The 22,384-nt window shown below is 43.3% G+C and overlaps 1 protein-coding gene across 1 annotated transcript in view; it reads right to left on the bottom strand.

Moving 5' to 3' along the window:
• Positions 1–3,324: 3,324 nt before the first annotated feature.
• Positions 3,325–22,384, bottom strand: part of sfl (N-deacetylase and N-sulfotransferase sfl) — a 51,157-nt gene continuing 32,097 nt past the window's right edge. The window contains 6 exon segments of the mRNA XM_077648217.1: positions 3,325–9,497; positions 13,444–13,511; positions 13,513–13,554; positions 16,641–16,811; positions 17,600–17,774; positions 18,959–19,082. Of these exon segments, the coding sequence (XP_077504343.1) occupies positions 9,275–9,497; positions 13,444–13,511; positions 13,513–13,554; positions 16,641–16,811; positions 17,600–17,774; positions 18,959–19,082 (803 nt within the window). The 3' untranslated portion in view covers positions 3,325–9,274.

Below are 22,384 nucleotides of genomic sequence, written 5' to 3'. Positions count from 1 at the left end.
CGATGCAAGACACAAGCCTGCATTGTAAAGAAAGCCAGGCTGGTTTTGAATCAATGTGTCTCTCCTCTCTTAATGATTTTGTTCTTGCTGTGGCCTCATATTTCAATACAATTTGCAGCTATTCACTAGAATGCCTTCCTCTAAATATATAGATAAAAGTAATGAGACCAAACCAAAAGTCGCCACATACGTCAGTCATTAAATTAACGAAAAAGAATACTACACTAAACATTACTAACTATTCTGAGACAAACGAACCCAAACTGGCAAGCAAGAAAGTACCCCATGATTACAGCTCCACAACACAAGGCAAAAAAACAAAACAATAGTAATGCATTTATCCCACTGTAAATGTCTCAGCTACCAGCAAGAAATGAATGCACACAACAGCAACATCAACACAACAGCAAGAATCTCCTATTGCCTTTCATATTGAACTGAAAGCGCTCGTGCTAGCACCATGCAATAAAATTTTAAAAGCATATGAAGCCAGACAAAAGGAAGAAAAAGCCCAGTACGCAGACCAATCGAACGACACTGTCACAAGCTAAGAAAATGGGACTTGTTACACAGAAAGAGGATTCGAGAAAGGGAGAGGAATTCTCGATGACGAGGCACGTAAGACAACTTCACTGGCAGTTTAATGTATGGCACTTCTGTCGCAAATGTCACCCTGAAAGACTAGTGGTTTGTTAGTGAACACAGGGTCATCAACACACCCTGCAGGAGATGCACACCGCTTGTGCTTTGCCATTGCTGGCAATGAGCTGTGTTTCTTTGCATCTGCGTGTTAGCAAATTATATGCACCATCAGTGATAGCACTGTGCAATGCTGCCAACATGCTCGCTTCAAAGAGGCAGAACACTGGATCCTTGCTTTCAGGCACTGGCTGCTGGAAAACACACGAATCCCAGCATATGGCTCCATACGCTGCCACTCATTTGACAACTACTACACAGGTAGAGAACGCAAAAGCTCACTTCCTGTACCATGGAAAAGCATGGGCTTCAAGAAAAAAATGCAGTAATACCCCACAAAAAATTTCTCATTATGGCACAGTTTTGAAAACATACAAACACAGTTCGTATAAACACTGCCCCAGCCTTCAAACCCTCACTTGGGTCAGGTAAGTGTGTAACAGACACTGACGCAGAGTAGCTTGGTAAAGCATTGGCCTCTGGTTCCCAAGTTCATGATTACAGGATAAAGAGCAGCATTACCGCCATTTTTGATGAGCCACATACAACTGCAAAATATTCTAGAAATTTTTGACCGAAACAGAAATCAGAACAGAAGAACACTTGAGGTAAGGCAATTTGAGGACATGTTGCCAGTAGACTGATCTGAATTACATAAAACTGCCATTAGATTAATGACATTTTGTGCAATATTCTAGCCATTGCTAGATTTGGGGTAGAGGTTACAAATGCAAAAAAATAAAGCTGCCACAAATATAGACAAGCTTTACCTACACTGATATTAGAAAATGCTTCAAGATGTTTAGTTCGACGAGTTAGTGAAAACCTCAGAAAAAGCACCAAAACAGCAGAGAAGATACAGGCAAGCACTTGGCAAGAGTGTAGATGTGTGCCTCCTCTGCTGAACCAGTTTTATATTTAAAAAGAAAAAAACACTCTTGCAGTGAAAGAATTTCACATATTGAGTCCATATATATTATCTTACCGACAGCAAAGCCTGCTTTTTAAAAGCATTATTTAAATTGCACCAGCAGGCTATACTCCTTGTCTTTTTTAAAAGAGGAGAAGAGAAAGGAACGCGAGTCAGCAGATCTAGTAGGGATACACTGACATGTACTTCCTTTCCTTTTCTTTTGATGGGCAAGCAACAGAACATAAGTGGTACTGCTGGTTTCCCTACAGTATTTTAGAGAAGTTGCTTTGTAAAAAGCCCCACCAGTGGCAGCGTGAAAATTTTACTACTTGACAGAGACCATCACTGACTGAAAAAATAGAGAGAGGCAGCCATGCCACATTTGAGTTGCCTCTAACGCACCTGAAAAACTCGGTATGCCCACTCTGCCAACACCAAAGTCTTACTGCTGCCCCCTGCTGCGGATGCCAAGTCAAACGACTGTCTAAAATGCCAAGATGAAAAAAAAAAAAAAAACAGCCATTGAATACAGGACTTGGCGAAAATAACGAAGCGCCGACCAAAAGGTGTTGTCAAGATGGAAGGATGTTTCGACTTCCACACGGAAGTCTTGTTCACTGATGGAAAAATTTCGCACACAAAGCTTAAGTACGTTGTGCTAATCGTCGCAGGCATCTAGCGTACGAGGGCGGTAGATTGCCGATGTTACGGTTGAGCGTCTGATCTGTTGTCTGGATAAACAAAGACTCCAGATATTGGCGTGACATCCAGTTTTTCTCACGGCCGATAATTGCCGCTTGTTCCCAAGTGATATCATGCTTCGTGTTTTCAACGTGTTCAGCCAGTGCGTTGGAACAAGCCTTCTTTTTCTTGACATCATTCTTGTGCTCATACAGCCATCTTTCAAAGTTTCCGCTTTCACCTATGTAGGAGTGATCGCAGTCTGAGCAGGGGATTTTATAAATTACTCCGGAAAAAAAAAAAAGAAAAGTTTCCCGTACTTAAGCTTTGTGTGCGAAATTTTTCCATCAGTGAACAAGACTTCCGTGTGGAAGTCGAAACGTCCTTCCATCTTGACAACACCTTTTGGTCGGCGCTTCGTTATTTTCGCCAATGTATTCACCCGACCAGACGAGACTTCGTCGAACCTGAGATTTCACGAATACAGGACTTCTTGAGACAGCAACCGCAATGGAAAGTATCTTTTGCTTACTGTGTAAAAAAGGAGTGTGGAGTTGCAACAACTAAACCCTTATATGATGCCTGAAGTACCCAGAAGAGGCCCAACTAATGCATGGCAAATTCAAGGGAACTCAACTTAGGTAAGCTAGTTCTTGCACAGCAATAGAAAAAGTATTATTATTTGAACACAAATATGTGCTTGCTTTAGTACCATCAGGCTGTTCAGTGTCACAGAGTGCATTCGAGGCTAGTCAATGGTGGTAAAGACCTCCTCCTTTTACGAAATTACAGCTCTGCACAGTTTTTTCCGGTTGCACTATAGTCATTATAATTAAGGGTTGGATTTAGTGGTTTTTATTTTTTGAAAACTGGGCAAAATTTTTTCTGCGTTTATTTCGGAAAGCAATTTTTGATTTTGGGGGAGGGGGGGGGGCAATTATTCCCTGAGGAATCATTACCAGATTTTTTCAGTGGCACCCTTGTGTGCTCAAAGGGAGCGCAGAGTTTATCTCGGTTTGCATGTTAGCAAAAGTTGTTTATTTATGAGTAATTAACAGATAAATGGTCGTGCTTAGATTAGTGCTTGCAGCATGCAATACTATCGCCATAAAAAAAAAGTAACAGCAAAAAAGTTATGTGGTCAGGCCTTAAGACGTAAAGGTAAACAGAAGTTTTCATGTCTAAGAACTGGGCTGTGCAAAACCTAAGTTAACAAGAAAAAATACAAACGAAAGGAACAAGCAATGAAGACATACTAGGAACTGTAGAAAAATTACAGTTCATAAGGCAGGTGACATTATCATACTGGCCTTGTTTTCCACCCAACAACAAGTCCTCAAAAACAATTGCATCATCTCAAGCAACTTTTTTTTTTTTTTTCATGTACCACACTCAAACTAATCTAAGTTTTATAAATTGAAACCGTGAGAAACAGCACAGCAAAGAGGGCAGCTATATCCAACGAATGTAACAGTTCAAACTTTTTATGCATTTGTCTTGGGAAAACAATGAAATTTCTGAAAATGCCTTTTTGCTTATTATTGACACTACAGTAGTTTTTATGACCAAACCTATCTCTAGAAGCCTAAAGCTCCTTCTTTTCAGTAGTGGCATATATAAAAGTGAGTACGGTTGCCATGATTCACCAGAAAGCCACGTGGCTTCCTCTTCTGTTTCACACAGTTCAGATGCATGGTAGCTCCGTCATAATATGGTGTCACAATATCACCACTAAGGCTGTTACTGCCAATAACTGTGTGTCAATGCCTCTGCAAAAGGTGCTAACGGCATGAATGAGAGAATAGACAATGAGCAGCAACATTAATGAAAAGTTCAATTTTTCGATTACTACTCCATAATGTTCTTCCATTAGAAGACATGTGCGACTACTGACAAAACAGAAAAATAGCATGTAAATGACACAATTGAAAATAAAAAACAAATACATATATGACTATCTTTCTCTGTAACACATCTTAAGTAGTTCATTGAATACATGTTTCGCCACTCCACCACACTTTCAGCACAATTCCTAATCACCGAAACTTGTAATTACCATACACTACACAGTCTACTGTACAAAAGGTATTATTTCCCCTGCTTTTGATACAAACTACAAACAAGTTTGACTATTTTCTGTCCAAAGAAGCATGAGGCCCATTATGTCTTGAACTGCTTTGTGATATCAAAAGCAATATGAAACAAAGCAAACTCTTCATAAAATGTAAAAATGCAGCACTTCGTAGTGCAACACATACATTCTTTGGACCGTGCAATTTAGTAAAATAAAATGCACAAAACATAAACAAGACAAAAAGAAGTTTGACCTGCAAAATGCCTGTAAACATTTCTACAAAACTAAAATGGCATAGCAAAATATTTTACATATATATGAACTACATGTTAGCCATCTTTTATATTTACATTAGTTCTGCAACCAACACATGAATAAAAGAAATGGCCACTGGAATATGCTCAGAGCATACAGAAAATAGAAAGGTTCAGTAAACCTTTACGCTTATTACAACAATCACATTTACACGTGACACTAAAGATGCTTTTCCTCACCAATCCTGTCAGCAAATATTGATAGGTGTATATTAAAATGTAAATAAAATTCTAGAGGACCTACGATGCATGTCCCTGCCACAGTAAAGGGAGCAAAAACAAGGCAGAGAATTATTGCCCAAGGTCCTCCCTTTCTTGCCGCACATAGCCTTTTGGGTGATGAACAATGATCTGCAATGCCAAGTCTACAGAGCTAACACTTAAAGGAGACGAACAGCTAGCAGGCCAATGTGTTTTCCTACACTGTAATTTGTTTTCAAGGTTAATAACACACTTCAGGAGAGATGGCATGAGTCCAATGATATCAGCAACAATCAGTTTCCCTTGTTGGCAGAGCATTCACAAACAGAGCACACAGCACACAGGTACAAACAACATCAATGTTCCACCACACACTGCAAGTCTCAAGGCCTTTGGCAACAAGCATCAGCAATTATTTTTTTTTCTATAAGAGGTAAACAGCTGCACTACACATATACCAGTCAAGCAGAAGTGCACACCCTTACTACTAATGGCAAGGTTGCAAGCCCCAGTCACATATGTTAAAAAGACCTAATGTTACTGCTGAAAGCAAACAAAAACATATACAGTTAAACCTCATCATGCCAAAACAACTCAAAACAAAGTAACAGATATAAAATGCAAATGCAATTCCCCCTGAAACATAGCCCTACAAAATTCAGTTTAGACACATAACAAACCCTGGCTAGCTCAGTCTTAAAAAATGGAGAAATATTTCGAGATAAACGAAACTTTGAGGCAAGCAAAGTACTGAAACTTTGATTGTATTGATCATGCATCATAAAAATGTAAGCTTTTATATCGCGTTATTTTGCACTGCCAACTCTCCATGCAAACTGAGCGTTTAACTATTGAAAAAAAAAGTAAAATTATTTGGCACTGCTGCACAAGATATACGGCTGTTAAATGGTGTCGATATCGCTATGGCAGCAGTGGCCACCACATACTCTGCCGCGGCTCAGATGACATCCAGGATATATTGCGTGCAACCTGGATATTTAATGTTATTGGATATATCGAACACACACATTACCCCTTTCAAAATCCTGCATATAAAAGTATAGGAAAGTCATGCAGTATATCAAACTCCAATTTCACCAGTCATTCAATGCATCGAACACAGTGTCATACCCTTGGAAGTGGTGCTTCTAACGGCACTCTAGGATCACATTTTGCACGCGGTGGGCCCCTGCTGGCAGCACTAGTGCTGTGAAACTGCGGGACAAGGTGAACAAGGGGTGTGCTTGAGGGTGGCCTACAATCTCTTGTACTCATTTTCCATGCCACATAGGCGTCGTGTAGTGAAGCCAACCTAAGTAAAGCTTGGTGATGACCCTCGTTCTTCTGCCGAAGAAACTGGGGAAACCAACTGTGCCTTAATTTTAATGAATAGTGCACTGGTAAAAAGATTAAACATCTTATGATATGCAGCAGCTAGTTCCAAAGCACTGCCCGCTGTGGCTTCGGTGCGAAGCAGGATAGGTCTAGTGATGACAAGCAAGGGGTGCACTGTCAAAACGCCGGAAGGCAGCACATTGCAGCAGTGCGCCACTAGTCTGGGCACAATGCACTCTTCCTTACAGGTTACAGGTAAGCTTACCTATCACCTTTTTTTGCATAACGAATCACTGACATATAGAACTATTTTGCAGCTTAAAGACTGATATATCCGAGTTCGACCATATTCAACAGAAACATTTTTTGGCAATGAAGAAAAAGCTACACGGGCGGACTGTCTGTAACTGTGTCACTCCAAGAATAGTTTGGCTGCAGAAAGGTTACGTGGCACATTGCTCGCTGCGAAACTGCTGTGCTCTGCCACTGGTGCAGATGGTGACATCTATGGAAGCTTCTTGTAATTGGATGTGCCTAAATGATTAGTTGTAATCAAAGAAACTGTTTTTGACATGTCTCTTGAACAATTAAAATGTGGAGTTATGTTAGAAATATGCCTTAAATATCTGTGTTTTAAGATGAAAGTCCAGTAATCCCTCGTTATAACGAAGTCAGCGGGACAGTGAAAAATTTTGTTATAAGCGGTAATTCGCTATAAGCGATCACCCAGGAAAGTCTCAGCAGTAAACTTTAACTGCGCCGCAACTGTGAGGAGGTCAAAATACAATGTATCCAGTGAACCAAAACCTTAGTCAGGTGCAAAAAAGGCAGTGAGCTTTCGCCGTTTCAAGTTCTTAGTGCACACACTGCTTTAATCAGACCAAGGACTGCACAAGGCCGCGGTCGCCGCCTATGCATTCAACCTTCGGGGTATTTTGAATCTCGATGGTAGTGGCCGCTTTTATGGGGGTGTTTCAGGGTATTTCAAAGGCAGTGGCCGCTCTTATGGGGCGGTCACGTAAGACTACAAGAGTATTGCGCTGGAAAGCGCTGCATAAGTTATGGCTCGAATATGAGGTTGTGTTTGTTGTGCGCAAAAAACGATTACCCGCTCACTGTGGGTGCGCAGCGCTACCGTGGAAACTGAACGGTTTTGCAGTAGGGGCTTTGCATGATTACTGGGCAGTTTTTTCCCGAGGTGTGCAGCTGTGAAGTTTGCAAAACGAGAGTTTTTTGGCACACCGTTGTCGACGGCACTGTGTCAATTCTACGGTTCGAGTGTCTGTGCTTACGCAGTGTCGCGTCTGCGCAGTTGACAAATGTCTAGGAACAAAATTCAATGACCCTACTAGTATGCATTTAGACCGTTAGTCTAGCCGGATGGCACGAATTGAGCACGACCAGCGAGAGGAAATCGCCGAAGAAACACCATGGTTGCATTGACCCGCCATGTTGATAGCCTGACTCGCTGTTGGTGACGCTCAGATTTTTCGTGTTTTTGGCAAGTTATCGGTTGACTTGCACTGTCAAAAGTGCAAAGAAGCTAGGGGTGGTGTTTTATTGTGATGCAGGCCGATTATGGCGAGCGGCGAGCAAAATCCTAGACCGGCTTCCCCAAAGTCGTCTTCCCGATTTGTTAACGTAGCTCCTCGCGTCAAACATGCCTCCGCTCGCCACTTTGCTCTAAGTGGGTCAAGTACTTTGTGCACTTCCGAGTAATGCAGCTTAAAATGCGTGCGTTTGGGTCGGGACTAAAAGAAATTTCGAATAAATAGACATTTCGAGTAAGGCAATTTCGTTATAACGAGAAATTACTGTATTAACTGCCAATGGAGACTATATTCCACTGCGTTAGGAGGAAAGGGCGTGTTTCAGCTCTGTCAGCTTTGCCAGCGTTGCCAAGAAACCCTGTTCGCAGAGTATATCTGCAGAGGGGGTTGAAATCTCCCACTTCTTTCTGCATGTTTCCCCTCTTGGGCTGCCAGGCTGCTGTTAACCAGGAACACTGGCTATTTCTATCATGCATCTTTATCACAAATTTTCCAAGCTTCAAAGTCGTGAGAGAGGATGCTAGAATCGAGCAAACTACAGAACAATACAAAGTGGCAGTGAGCAGTGTCTTTTGCAACATGCTAGCACAGTCATGTTCGTTGGTTTGTGGCGTAACCATTGGGCCATAAAAACCGCAGCATGACTAAGTTTTCACAAGCCAGATTCTGAGATATCATAATTTCATCACAAACACCTTTTGAAATAAACAGAAACAAGCACACGGCACCACTTGGAGTTTGATATGAACCACAAAGAACGTTAGACTTTCCTGATATTTCGCGATATGAGAGTTGAGTTAATGAAAGTTTAATGCAACAAATAAAACAAAGCAATTTCAGCCCCCTTTTAAACTCATCACAATGAGGTTTAACTGTATAACAAAAAAACAAGCATCAATGCACAAAACAGAATTCGTAAAAAAAATTCCCTGCATATGCATTAGCTTCTCTGTCATGCTGCAATCAGACTAAGCATATAAATTGCCAGGCATGAAATCACCTCAGACTCATTTAAGAGTGCTGGTTTGATTAGCAAATGCTACAGATCCCTCAAGATGAATAAAGAGTGTTACAAAGATGAAGTGTGAACTGGCAATAGCACAAAAAAAAAGACAGCTTTTTAACAATGCTATATCAGTGAAGCTGCTTTTTCGCTTTCTTGATCCCTTCCAAAATACTGAGAAATGTGCTTTCAGCACTTTTGAAACCAAAACTGTGCAACAAATAGCCCAGTAGACAAGTCTTTCCTGTCCACATTCATGAAAAAGTTTCAATATGGCCTTTGCAAGCAGTGTATACCTTTTTGCAAGCAGTGTATGCCTTGTTGCAAACACTCCTTGCATCTTGCAGAACAATAAGGTGTACAACAGACAATGTGCTTTTCTTCAGTTCCATGGCACAGCCATTCATAAGGTGCCTTTGCGCAGCAGAAGGAAGGGGACCGACCTTGTCAGGTCCTTTGACAATGGTAGAAATGACAGCAAGCACAAGCGAAAGGTGGCCAGCCTTATCCTCGTGAAAGATCTTCCTTGAGCCAATGGGGCTGAGGCTGCCTGAGGTTGTTGAAGAGTTTAGAGAGAGCCACATTGTGCGAGAGATAGTAAGCCTTGAGGAACTTCTCAGCTCGTATGTCCATGGGTGGATAGAGGCGCCCCTTACCCTGCCCCAAGCACTTGGTGCGGTTGCTCTGGGAAAGCACCTTGCAGAAGAAGCCCTTGTGGGGGTCAAACCTGCAAGACGGCACTAGCTTAGGCCCTGCTGCCTCTCTTTAGCTGCCCCAGCTGCAGCAACCAAAGAAGGGCACATGCAGCAGCAAAGTGAGGTTTCAGATGCCCCCCAATGACAGAATGGCCCAAAAAGGCCCGTTATGGGCGTGTTCCACATAGCTCAAGCAGAAATGAGCCATGATAGTGATTTGGCCTTTACAGGCAGAGAATATTTATGCAAGCTAATGGAGCACCCACTGTGACAAGTTATTCACTGCACTTTGTGGTTTAAGTGAAATGAAAATGAGAAAATACATCCCTTCACACAACAGCCATTGCTGTTTAAACTAACCCCAAGATAGCCATAACTGAAAACAGGCGTGCAGCAATTGCCAATAACCACTGCAGGTTTTGAGGGCACTAAAAACCTGAAAAACCTCGTTTTGTTAGTGTATAAGAATAACTAGTCCTCTTGCAATTAATGTGGCACATTTTAAAATTTTGTTCAGCACTTAACTGAAGAGATTGAAATTGAGATCAAATTTGTTCATCAGGTCAAGCAGTTCAAAATTTGACATCAAGCATGACATGATTGCTCGAGTCGGACAGAAAAAACTGAAAAGGGGTACAAACATGGAAGCTGAAGCAGCGGCAGGCCACAGAACAACCACTCTCATTCATTTGTTGCTTAAAGGGGCTCTGAAAGAAGTCCTCAATTAAGGTACAGTATTCCTGGGATGTTAAATATCCTCCAGCAAGAATTTTTTAATGTGTTTTGTAGAAGCTGAGCAATCTGTAGTTAAAATCTGAATTTCTGCGTCTTTGTGCCCTTCCCTCTCGTCACTTTTTGTACGCTCACAAAGGTTGACCCGCAGGAGCGATGCTGCTGACTGGACGTGGCCAAAGAAGCGCCTGAACAAATCTAACCAATAGCCATCTCTGCTGAACAAATTACGCAGCGGCGTACGATGGAGGAGGGCTCCCGAGCACCAAAAAGTCGCTGAAAAGGGCTTGCCAACTTTCACACGTTTGTGGGTTCTCTGCTGTGTGTAAAAGTGTATTCTTTGGCTCAGGTGTTTGTGACGAGTGAAACTTGTTGATTGAGCAAGTTTCTGTACTCCCCTCAGAAGGTGTTTCAGAGCCCCTTTCCTTCACCATGCTCTTGACTAAATATAAATTGTGATTACACAGCAGTTTTCTACCTTTGGGCCTTGCTTTGCCAATCACAATATGGCCCTAGCCAACAAGGCTGGAATGCCTTTCAGCAATGGGAGTCAAAGAAAATAAAACGCTTTTACGCTCATGCTGCCATAATTGTGCGCTATTAGCTCTCTGGAAGCAATATGTCAATAGAAATATTAAGTGACCGGAACATACACTTTGGCTTAGAGGGGCCAATGAGAGCAGAATTTTAAGCAGTACATGTAGTAATGCTTACAGCCTGTATCTCAGTGCTAGTAAGTAAGGGGAGGAGTCACATGCCACAATTAAGCAGCCTTCTGGGACTGCTGCGGCAACAACAACTTGGAACCTTCTTTTCCACTACTTTGATTTTTTTTTTTTTGGGGGGGGGGGGGGGGGGGAAGCTTTGTATTACACAATTAAAACCCAAGACAAAGAAAATGGCTCCAAGCCACAATATACCATGTTTTATCGAGCTCTAAGCACTGTGATATCTCATAGCTACACACCCTTACATGCACCAAAAGCAACATGTGTTAACTGTTGTGCAGTCCCAAGGCACACCCAGAGGAGCAGGGGTTGATGTACTTGTGTACCAGGGACTTTACTAGCACCATTGTGCTCAGTTTCTTCTTTTTTCTGTTGTTTTGATTTGCCTAGTTTCAAGAGTGCTACACAGACGCCATAAGTACCGCTTGTGGGATACACTGGTATCACCCCTCGTCCACTGCGCCAGCAACGATCGTCACTTCCACGCGCGCGCGCTGCCAGGAATGTGGAAAGAAGGCACCCCTGCGACTCTTCTCATTTCCGCCCCAGCACTGACGTGACGTCACGGCAGCGCACTGCCTACTGCGGAGAGGGTTGCATGCCTGAGCATGACGGCAACGATTTGCTGCTAGGGAGGCAATGTCCGAGGGGATAAAAGGAGGAACTCGCAGCGGGAAACCCTCTCTCGCTGCCGAACCCCCGAACCCAACGCAGTCGGCGTCAACGACTTGGTGAGCTACTGAACATCTATTTTACGGATAGAACATTCTTCCGCAGTGTGCTTTTGCCTCACGTTAGGATAATAAACTATTTCCTAGCATGCCCTGCCGTTGCCTATTTCGTCCAGACCTGCCGTGGCTGTGACTCTGCGCCACGGGTTGGGGAAACGTGTTGCGTACTTGAATAACGCCTGCGTGTAGCTGGCACAGAAGCTCGCCTTCCGGCCGGCTGGACACAGAGTGACCCCATACACTGTACGCAGTCACTGTGGACTGTGGCGATGTCAAAGTTCATATTAACGAAGAAGCAAAGTGGTTTTAACTAAGCACAGTTTTTGTTTTTTACATCAAGTCTATGGAAAGCCATCCAAATATTCTGAAACTGTTTGTTCATCAGATCAAAGAATTCAACCAACTCATGTCTACCGCATTTACACGATTGTAAGGCGACCTATTTTTTTTTTAATTGGAAAATCCGAAGTGGAGGAGGGGGGGGGGGTCAACTTACAATCAAAACCATAGCACGGCACCATAAATAAAGGTGAGACAAATGAGATATCAGGGATGCTACAGCATCGTTGCTATTTTGTTTGCTCTACAGCTCTACCCAGTAGCATTCGGCTATTCTGCGCGCTTGTTCGGAAGGGTTTGAATTTTTTTTTTTAACATTTAACTGTGCACTCGGCGCTCACAGTTGATGGAAGGGCCGCTGTTCCAATTGCGGCGGCACTGTTGCCCAGTCAAAACGGCCCGTGCTTCCAGGGAGTGTCGGTAGCTGATGGAAAAGCCAACGCTGCTCATGCATAGTTTCTCTTTGCTGTTTGACGTATTTGACTGGCCATGTTTTACCACTTTTTAATGTATTGCTGTGTCAATCGTCATTTGTGCTCCGCGGCCGGTAAGAATTCGGCGCTCGTTCACAGATACCTCCAAGGCGGCTGTCATTCTTGATGCCGAAGAAACGAACAAGTGTGCGCTGGGCCGCAAGTTAAGATGTTTCGCAACAGGTGAGGCAGGTGTGGAAGCTACAACGAGGCAAAATTTTCAGCTATTCCATGCGATGTCGTGGTGCGTGTGTTTGCGATTTCGCGGGATGATGACGAGCTGTAGTTGTGTTTGCGAAGTGGGGGATTTCGCTGGTCGACGTTAGGATCACGTGCTGTGGGACCGCAGCAGCGATGATGACGGCAGCACTAGTCAGGACAATGGCACAATGGCCAGTGAGTAATACATTTTAAATTTTTAAATATGCCCACGAGCATGCCTATCCCTTTTTTTTCCCTCACATGCGATATGGGGGCCGACTTACATTCAAGGCGACTTACAATTGTGTAAATACAGTATCTCAATGGCAGTCTGCAGCATTTACAAAATTTATAAGGGTCACCCAATTTATTGCTCATCCCAAGATCACTATCACCCATAATGTGAAAAAGTGAGCAGTCAGTCACTACAGATATCTGACATTAACACTGTTTTTTCTCTTGAAAGAAGCTTTGTTTTGGTGAAATTAGCACATTTGCACCCTTGGAGGCTAATCTACACTGACTTCAATTGGCATACAATCCCTTCGATATTATTAAAAGTGACTATGTGGCCATGGCACAGAACATGCCTGTCACATTCATGATGACAAAGTCTCAGTAGATACAAACAAAATGCAAAAGGCCTAATTTTATCAATTCAGTAGCAATAGGGCACAATCACAATATGTTTCTAATGAAACTAAAAAAAAAAAAAATTGCCTGCACACATGGAGCATCAGCAGTAGAGACTTAAGTTACAAGAAGAAGGCCTACCTCAGCGATCCACTGTAATCAAAGAATGGAGTTATGGCAAGGAAGGTTTGGAGCTTGTTTATGGACACGTACTGGGTCCGACTTGAGCTCCTCTCCATCAATAATCATGAGCTGTGAAAAAAAATTAACACATGTTTGCATTCCCATCCCAGAAGTACAATGAAAATATAATCGAATGTCCACTAACTGCTTTACACAAGTCAGAAGGCCAAACAGGAGATGTTACGCTACATATGTTGGTGCATTTAAGTCACGTTTTTCTTTTTCCAAAAACGGACATCTGAAATTGAGGGCTTGACTTATACACGGAGTCAACCTATTTGTGGGGTCTAAGGTAGTTTTGGCTGAGCCGCAGGTAGTATGCACCTTGTGCTGGGTACCCGTTCCCGGCAGAGTGCATGGAGCTCCACAGGTAAAAAAAAAAATTATTTTGCGTACAAATTGTTCTGCTAAGACAATGCTAATTAATGGTTCGCTCACGCTGGTGGTTGCTTTTCTTAACGAGCGGTACACAGCGCAAGAGAAAACTTCTGGTATCCTCCAGAGTGCGCGTTGCGCTGGAATCTGAAACTGTACGACCATTAGCAGTTTGGCGGTTTGGGTTCGTGTTCTTAGCGGGTTGCACGCAAGTACAGAAGGTAGGATGGAATGCAATTATCGCCTTTGATCTCCATTTGCCTCTGAATACTGGCCCTGTGATTGTGTTGGTACATGTTGTTTGCTTTCAGCTGTGCACGCTGTGATACCATCCCCTGGTGGGGGAGAAGGAGGGAGCTATACATGTAGACTTATATCTGGAGTCAACTTTTTTCAGTCAGGGAGGGCCAAAAGTTAAGGGGTCGACTTACATGCTATAATGCAAGGTAAATATTGTACACCATCTTACAAACAAAATTATGAAGATAACATGTCAAATCCCACAATAACAAACCATGAGATAACAAAATCACCTCCAGGCTGCAATCCCACATCATCAAAACCACCATGAGTAATCCACAAGTTTCTTTCACACAGGCGTATTTGACCAGGACTAGACAGGACATGAAAACCAAAAGTTTACCTTTGGGAGAGAGAATGAGGGACAGAACACATTATTACCTGTCCCAGGTCTGAGTGATGACGTACTTACCACTCTTTTGGCTATCTGACATAACAGTGCCAGGCAAAATGAATGAAGAATCCAGCATATTCTTCCATGCTGCACATTATACACTGCACATCATGAGTTTCCCTTCTAGAACTACGTCCTTATAATGATTCCAATACTAAATGGACCATTAGCCTATATAGTGGTCTAGGTGTGTGCATGTGTAAAAAAAAAAAAGAAAACTGCCACAGGTAGCAGAAGTCAGGCAATGCAAATGGTCATAGGCCATGGTCGCGTTTTGAACTTTAGTCTTGGGCTATTAATGCAACATCACAAGTATGACGATAACAATACATAATACTAGTATACTGCTCTGTGGTGCTATTCTTGGCCATATGCAAGCGTTCTGTGTCACGCATAGGAAGGCACATGTGCCACTGTGTTGGAACATAGATTGCTTTCTTTCGCTTCCCACATCTGCCATAGTGCCAACTAGGGGTGTGCGAATATTGAAATTTTCGAATACGAATCGAATACGAATATGAAGAAAAAATGGCTTCGAATATCGAATATCTGCTCAGTACAAAAAAATTTCAGAAAACGATGAGCAAGCAAACGTTGTTGCCCTTATTTTTTTTCAAAATAGTGTATGGACTTTGCAAATAAAATAAACAAAACTACACTGCCTCAGTACCATATAAAAAAAAACACGATGTGCACAGAAATGTATACTACTTGAATAGACAGCATAACAGTATCCAAACTATAATGAGGTCATGAAAAACAAAATCCATAAAATGACAATACTGGCAACAAAAAAAAACAAACATGATGACTATTAAACCTCATTCATTCGGAGTTCAAGGGACCGTAAGAAATGCCTGGTTCATCCGAAGGCCTCTTTCAATAAAATTGCCCGCGCCCCCACGAAAAAAAAAAGCTGCCGAAAATGCTGAAGATGCAGTAAGGCCTTATGAGGCGGCTCCATCGCGCTAACACCTGTAAGCCCGTGACGAGCCGCCCGTTTTGGAGTGCTGGAAGAACAACACAAATGCAAGCAAGGGGGCGGGAAACACACACTGGCATCGGAGCGGCGAGGAGGTTTCTAAAAAGGAAAAAAAAATAAGCCACGCGGAGCTGGGATTGGACTATCGGTGAATGCGCGGGCCGACATTTGAAGTCGCCACGGGGCAGCGGTGAAGCTCAGAAAACGAAACTACGCAGCCAGGCTATTTTTTTGCCCTAGCGAGAGAGGCCTTCCGACTGTTGCCACGCCTGCCGTTACGCCTGCTAAAGAGGTGTGCAGGTTACAATGCACCATGCAATAGGCGAGATTTTAACAGGATGGCTTGCCCTATTGTGATTATTCGACGCGCCCCTTCAGGAGGCTCCCGCGGCATTCCGCAAGTAGGCTTTCCCGCATAGCGTAGTTTACAAAACGGGATGGTGGAAGTCACGCTCGGAGAGTTATGAAGGCAACAGGACGCATTCTTCGGATGTGGGCATTAAATACGTAACGTATTACCGAAGGGTTAAAAAAAAAACGCGATTTCGCGTTGCGATTGCTTGAAGCGGGCCGTCGGCCATCTTGTTCGCAGCACGGGTGATATGTCGGAAAGCCCACTTGGGGAAATCCTCGCCTTGGAGCGTAGGGATGCGTGATAAACGGCAGAGAAGGAAGTGGATAGGACCTCTGTATTGTTTTCCTAGAATTTTTAACTCCATTATCGGCTAATTTGCCCAGATATTGTGGTTTTGCCATGGTCGAATTTATGAAAGTATGTGCAGTATACGATCGCTGGCGAGTATTCGGGAATTTTCGAATATTCGAAAATTCCCGAATATCAATTTTCGAATACGAATACGAATCGAATATCAAAAATATTCTATTCGTATTCGAAATTTCGAATATTCGCACACCCCTAGTGCCAACATTTAAATTTGGTTCCGGCATGCCTCTGCATGCGCTTATTTTCAGCCAGCTTTCAATGCTTAGCGTTCAAGCCCAACTGCCTCCAGCGACAGTGAAATGCACATTTTCACTCTTCCCTACATTTTCATTACAGTGGGGCTGGACTAATTCTAAGAACCAAAATAATGTGCATTATACCTGCTGTGGTGGGTAGAAACTGAGCCAGCGTTCCAGGTGCTGTGCGTACAGTCCAGGGTTTAGACACCGGTTACGTAGCTCTCGCAGCTGCTTGGGTGAATGGTCATTGGCTGTGATCACATCATAGAAGCTATAATTGAGGGCGACCGCATCACCATGGGACCGCTGGTGCTGTGTGGAAGAGGTTATGCACAAAAAGTGCCAATTTACTGTGAGACGCAGATTGCCCAGAAGTCTGGAGCACATATGCACTGCAATTAAGTTACAATTGAGGCATGGTTGAAAATATCCAAAATATGAAGAAAAGAACCAATACTTAAGTGCCATATGGCCTTTCTGAAACAATACACTACCCCCAGCATGCATATGAGAAAAAGTTCCTTATAAAACATAGGGCAGCAGGCAGCTGCACACATCAGTTTTCACCTCTCACCAGGCCACTGAACAAGACCCCAATGTGGACTTGGTTGGCTCAGCTTTTACTGGAATCAGTGCCATTCCAGACAGCCTTAAACATCACCCTCAGACTGAAGGAAGCATGAAATCTCACCACACAGATGTGCCACACCTAAACAGTGGTGAGTACTTCTCTGCCATGCAGCAGTTTACAAATTGTTGACTAACTTCGTCCCTCCAACTTGAGGATTTCTGATGGCTGCAGCTATCGAATAAAATTTCGAACCAGGTTTGCCGGCTTGGCCTTTCCTGGAATAAGCCCTAGCTCACATGGCGTCCAGAGACCTCAGCAAGACAAAAGGAAATGAAGGTTTTAACACACCTATGCTCACCAAACTGGTGATGAGTTCTTGTCTGCCATGCCCCAGCTTACAAAATGTTCAATTATGACAACTGACCTGGTTACCCAAACTTCAAAATTTCTGGAAACTGCAAGCATTCCCACAAAAGGTGCAACGCATATGAGCTAAAACACAGACATGAAGCAACGGACCTCAACTCACCTGATACCAGGAATAGGCTCTTTTTGTGGGGCTGATAAGAATGGTCACCAGCTTGGCACGAGGCAGGAGGGCATGAGCACGCTGGGGTACCAGTTCACCATCAAAGTAATTGGCGCTCTTCTCGAACAAAAATGGGGCACTTCCATTTTTGGGTGCCGGGAAAAAGCTTTGGTACCTGTGGCACATAAAAAAAGGGACAACCTTAGAACCAAAGCATCATCCACTTAAAACTTCATAAATAAAGAAATATTCTCCACAGCAGGTCAGCTCCACAGCAGGTCAGACAGCTCATTAACAAGAGCGCACGTTAGAGGCCAAGTCAATAAAAATGGCTTTATTTTCCTACTGCACAGAATATACACGGTGTCCCATGTAATGAGAGCCAGAAGGTTGAGAAAAACCTGCTGCATGTAGTAAAAATGAAAATTTAACAGTAATAATGAAAGTTGTTTGCAGCATCCCACTTATTATCGTTATATTTAGTTGACTTGAAAACACTAGGAGTACACATAAAGTTCCAATTAGACGTTAGTAGAGTAACAAGAGAAACTACAGATGGCTTAAATTTTGTAGCAAAAGTTTCTCCACAAATGGTTTTCCGCAGGTCAGCGAAGAATTCAAGTCACCAAGCCCAGTTACAGGAATCCATGAGGGGTGCCGCCATGTGTACTTCAAATTAACAAAATTTTACGGCTTATCAGAACTCAGTTTCAGCTAAATATGACATATTGCATATTGGTTAAAGGCGTCAAAAACACACAGGCACAAGGAAGGCACACTGGGCGTTCAGCCCCGTCTACTTTCCTTGCGTTTCGTACCTTTAACCAAAGATGAACAATTACCAACTATGTAGCCCAACAAGACGTTCTTTTAAATATGACATATTTGCTATCATGCGATGCTAAATTATCAGTCTCATTTGGCTTAGCAATCCCCTTTAGGTTCCCTTTAAACCACCACTCAAGCCATGAAGAGACAGCAGTTCCATGCACCTTGCACGAACGTTTTTACCTGGTGCAAATTCGAAGCAACTGCAACAGGTGCATGGAACTGGTGCCAGTTCTGACTGGCAGCCGAGAGTTGCATTGAAAGCATGATGCAGTGCGACTCATGGCAATGCTACTGTGGTCACATTTTGATTTGGGCTTGCCAGCAGCCGAATATTTTAGTAATAACCATTACCAAGAAGAAAAAATATGCAAAAAAGAAGTGACTTCTTAGCCAAAGTTTTTTCAAATATTAAAGAGAAGGGCCTTAATAGAATATATGCAACACACTATCAAACAGACAACCATAGAAATTGTTTTGATATATCAAGCAACAGGGGTGGTATGTTGTTAATGGTTATGCACCACTTACCAGTCAAGGCCCTTGTAATAATTCTTTCCATTGAAGAACTGTACCTCCTCAAAGGTGTCCGGGCTGGGGTGATTACTTGCTATTGTTGGATGCAGAGTCAAAAAGGTATAAAGTGCTGTTGTGCCTGAAAAAAAAAAATTCCATTGCCAGGATGTTGACATATAAACTTCAATACAATAAAGTTTTACGCATTGTTTCTGCACATTACCAACATAAATACTTTCTGATGCTCCCCCCCAAAAAAAACCTCAAAATCAAGCACCCAGAGATAAATTTTAATCATACAATATGAGTGATATTTTCAAGCTATCACTTCATGCATTTATGAGCCATACTCCACAACAGCCATAACTAAACCAAAAGTGTAAGTGCAGGCTTTCATGGATACCTCTTGGTTAGCAGTGCTCACAGATGCTATTACGTATGTGCCGAGTATAGTCTTTAGCATGAAAACTTGCAAGCCACATTGGCAAAATGTTGTTTACAACTCCAGTAACAGATCTTATTTACTGTTATGTAGGCCACGGAAGCAGCCAAAGATAGCTACATTTTGCTGTCATCAATGAACATAAGCACCTGCCTATTTCCATAATACATACCTGATCACTGCCACAAGCCCAAAAGAACATACAGCACATAGAGTATAGAAGTGCAGGGTCCACATACAGCTCAGCAGAGCATTTTACTAGCTACTAGCACATCATGTCATTTCCTTGATTCAATAATAACTTACAACCTTAGTCCATTCTATTTTTGTAGTAAAAACCATTGCTAACGGATATCACAATGTCTGTCATCATGCCTTTCATCCCTTGCACCCATTCCCTAGCACCAATAAATTGTTGTTGTGGCATACCACAGGCAAGTTACAGCCTGTTTTGATTCCCTCTGAAGAGCACCAACACAAATAACAAAAGACTCTTGAACATAAGCAATGGCAGGAACAAAATATGCACAAGTGCACACAAGAAACAGCAAAAAAGTGCAAGTGCTGTACTACCACATCCCAAGAAGTCACTTTGCTGCACTTTGGTGATCACAAGGCAATAATCACTGCCACAGAATAGGCAATGTCAAATATATATCACACAGGTGCAAATTCATTTACTTTCAAGAGGTGATGCCACACAAATATAGAAAACTTCCAATTAGGCAGCATTTTTTTTGGCGAGCTGCATTGGCTGGCAAGAGGCGCAAGTACAGTCTGCGTCACCCGTGAGTAGACCACTCCAGCAGTCTGCACCGTGTAGTCAAAAGTGAAATTAGAAAGCAGACCATGGTTTGCAGGCGAATTGTTTGTACACACCTTGTGTGCAAGTGATATCGCCCTACTTCCATGGAAATGTAGCCTTTAAAAGCTAGACGCTATGACGAGCGGTCGACTTTTATGCAAGAGAGGGCAATGCTCGAGCGCTCTACACAAAGGTGACGCAGACTTACTGTATTTACCCGATTGAGCGCCGACCTATTTTTAAAAATTTGAAAATATGAAGTGGGGGGGGGGGGGGGCGCGACTTACAATTGAAACCAAAGCATGGCACTATAAATAAAGGCAAGACAAACGAGATATCAGGCATGCTACAGCGTTGTTGCATTTTTGCTGTGCGGCTCTGTCACATCGCTCTTGGTACTGGACTTGAGCAGCTGCTGTCAACACGCAGAATCGGCATCCCCTCCCCGCGTGCGGCGGCCGATGGTTGCTGTCGATAAGCAGCAAACCGGCACCCCCCACTCCCCACATGTAGCTGCAGGTTGCGGCTACTGATAAACCGGCCCGATAATGCATTCGCGTTCTACTCTTAATAGGCATTTTCCAAGGTTTTTTTTTTTACTTTCAACTGTGCATTCGGCGCTCCCTTGAGCGCCGACAGAAGATTACAAAGCCACTGTTCCAATCGCGGCGGCACCACCACTCGGAACGGCAGCGGTGCAGGGGAGTGTTAGTAGCCGACGCCGCTCACGCGTAGTTTCTCTCTGGCTCTGATGCACTTGACTACTGCCGGCCGCGTTTCACAAGTTTTTAATGTAGTGCTTTGACAGCGGTCATTTGTGCTCCGGGTCCGGTAAGCGACCGCCGCTTGTTCACGGCTACATTCAAGATGGCTGTCATTCTTTACGCCGAAGAAATGAACAACTGCGCGCCGAGCTGCAAGTTCGACGTTCGCAACGGGTGATACAGGTGTGGCAGCTGCAGCGAGGCAAAATTTTCAGCTGTTCCATGCGATGTCGTAATGTGGCTATTTGCGAAGAGCGCGATTTCCCTGCACGACGACGTGAGGACAAAGGCGCACAAGTGTGGACGAGTAGTCCAGTGACTAATACATTTTCGCTTTGGAATGTTCCCACAGGCACGCTCGCGCACGGCAGCCGACAGCGGTTGGCGATAAGCGGCGGCCGCAGGATAATGCTATCGAGTTCTATTATTAAAGGACAAGCTTAAACGACCTCAAAGTTTTTTTGTTTTGTTTTTTCTGAAATGTGATATGGGGGGGGGGGGGGGGGGGGGGGGTCGACTTACAATAGTGTAAATACGGTACGCATTAGAGCCACGCCACACCTTTGGCATCCACTCACTTCACGATCCTTTCAAAGAGACTGTCATGAAGCAGCACCCATAGATGTCACTGCCACACAAGTAACACGATACGTAGCACAATGGCTCCATAAATTTTTGTTCACACTGTTCACAAAAGCCCCAGATGTATGCAAGCTGTGTAGGAGAGCATTATTTGTGGGTGCTTGAACGTGTGGCTCAGGCCAGTGCTCACTGCATGGCAAGTGTGTAACAACAATTATTCATGTGACGTCAATTGTACAGTGCGCCTGTGCAGGCAACGATGGCTCATAGCAATATGGTAGTAGAATGCATAGGCGATCACGTGTCATCAAGGCACCAGGAGCAGGATAATACAGCTGTGTGAAATAATCTGATCAGCAGCCCCAGTGGGGGCCCTGTAGGCTGTGAGCAGCTCATGGCATGGCATAGTGAAAGCAGAACACTTGCTTGCTTGTTTGGTATTTGAGGTTTAACGTCCGGAAGCGACACATGGGATATGAGGGATGCGATAGTGGAGGGCTCCAGATTAATTTAGACCACACAGCACACCGGTGTTTTTGTATTTTAGTTACACCCCTCCCAATAATATGGTGCCTGCTGGCACTGCTGCACAGAAGCCTGCTGCCACTAATCAAATATGAGAGTGAATAATCTCTGTAGTACATATAGTCCTTTTACACTGTTCAACAGCATTACCATGAATTTTTAAGAAGCGATAGAGAGAGGAAAAAAAAAAATTTTGCACACCCATTCACCTGCTACATTACTTTCACGTTTTTTTTCTAATAATTTATATGCACATCCTATCAGGCCACTCTTCAATGCAACGTCAATACTTCATGACCTCTTACACTCTAAGGTCCTTGCTA

Source organism: Amblyomma americanum, chromosome 1, assembly GCF_052857255.1.
Source record: "Amblyomma americanum isolate KBUSLIRL-KWMA chromosome 1, ASM5285725v1, whole genome shotgun sequence".
Lineage (NCBI taxonomy): Eukaryota > Metazoa > Arthropoda > Arachnida > Ixodida > Ixodidae > Amblyomma > Amblyomma americanum.
Note: the sequence above shows the minus strand (reverse complement) of the source record. Positions and strands in the feature narration are given on the sequence as shown.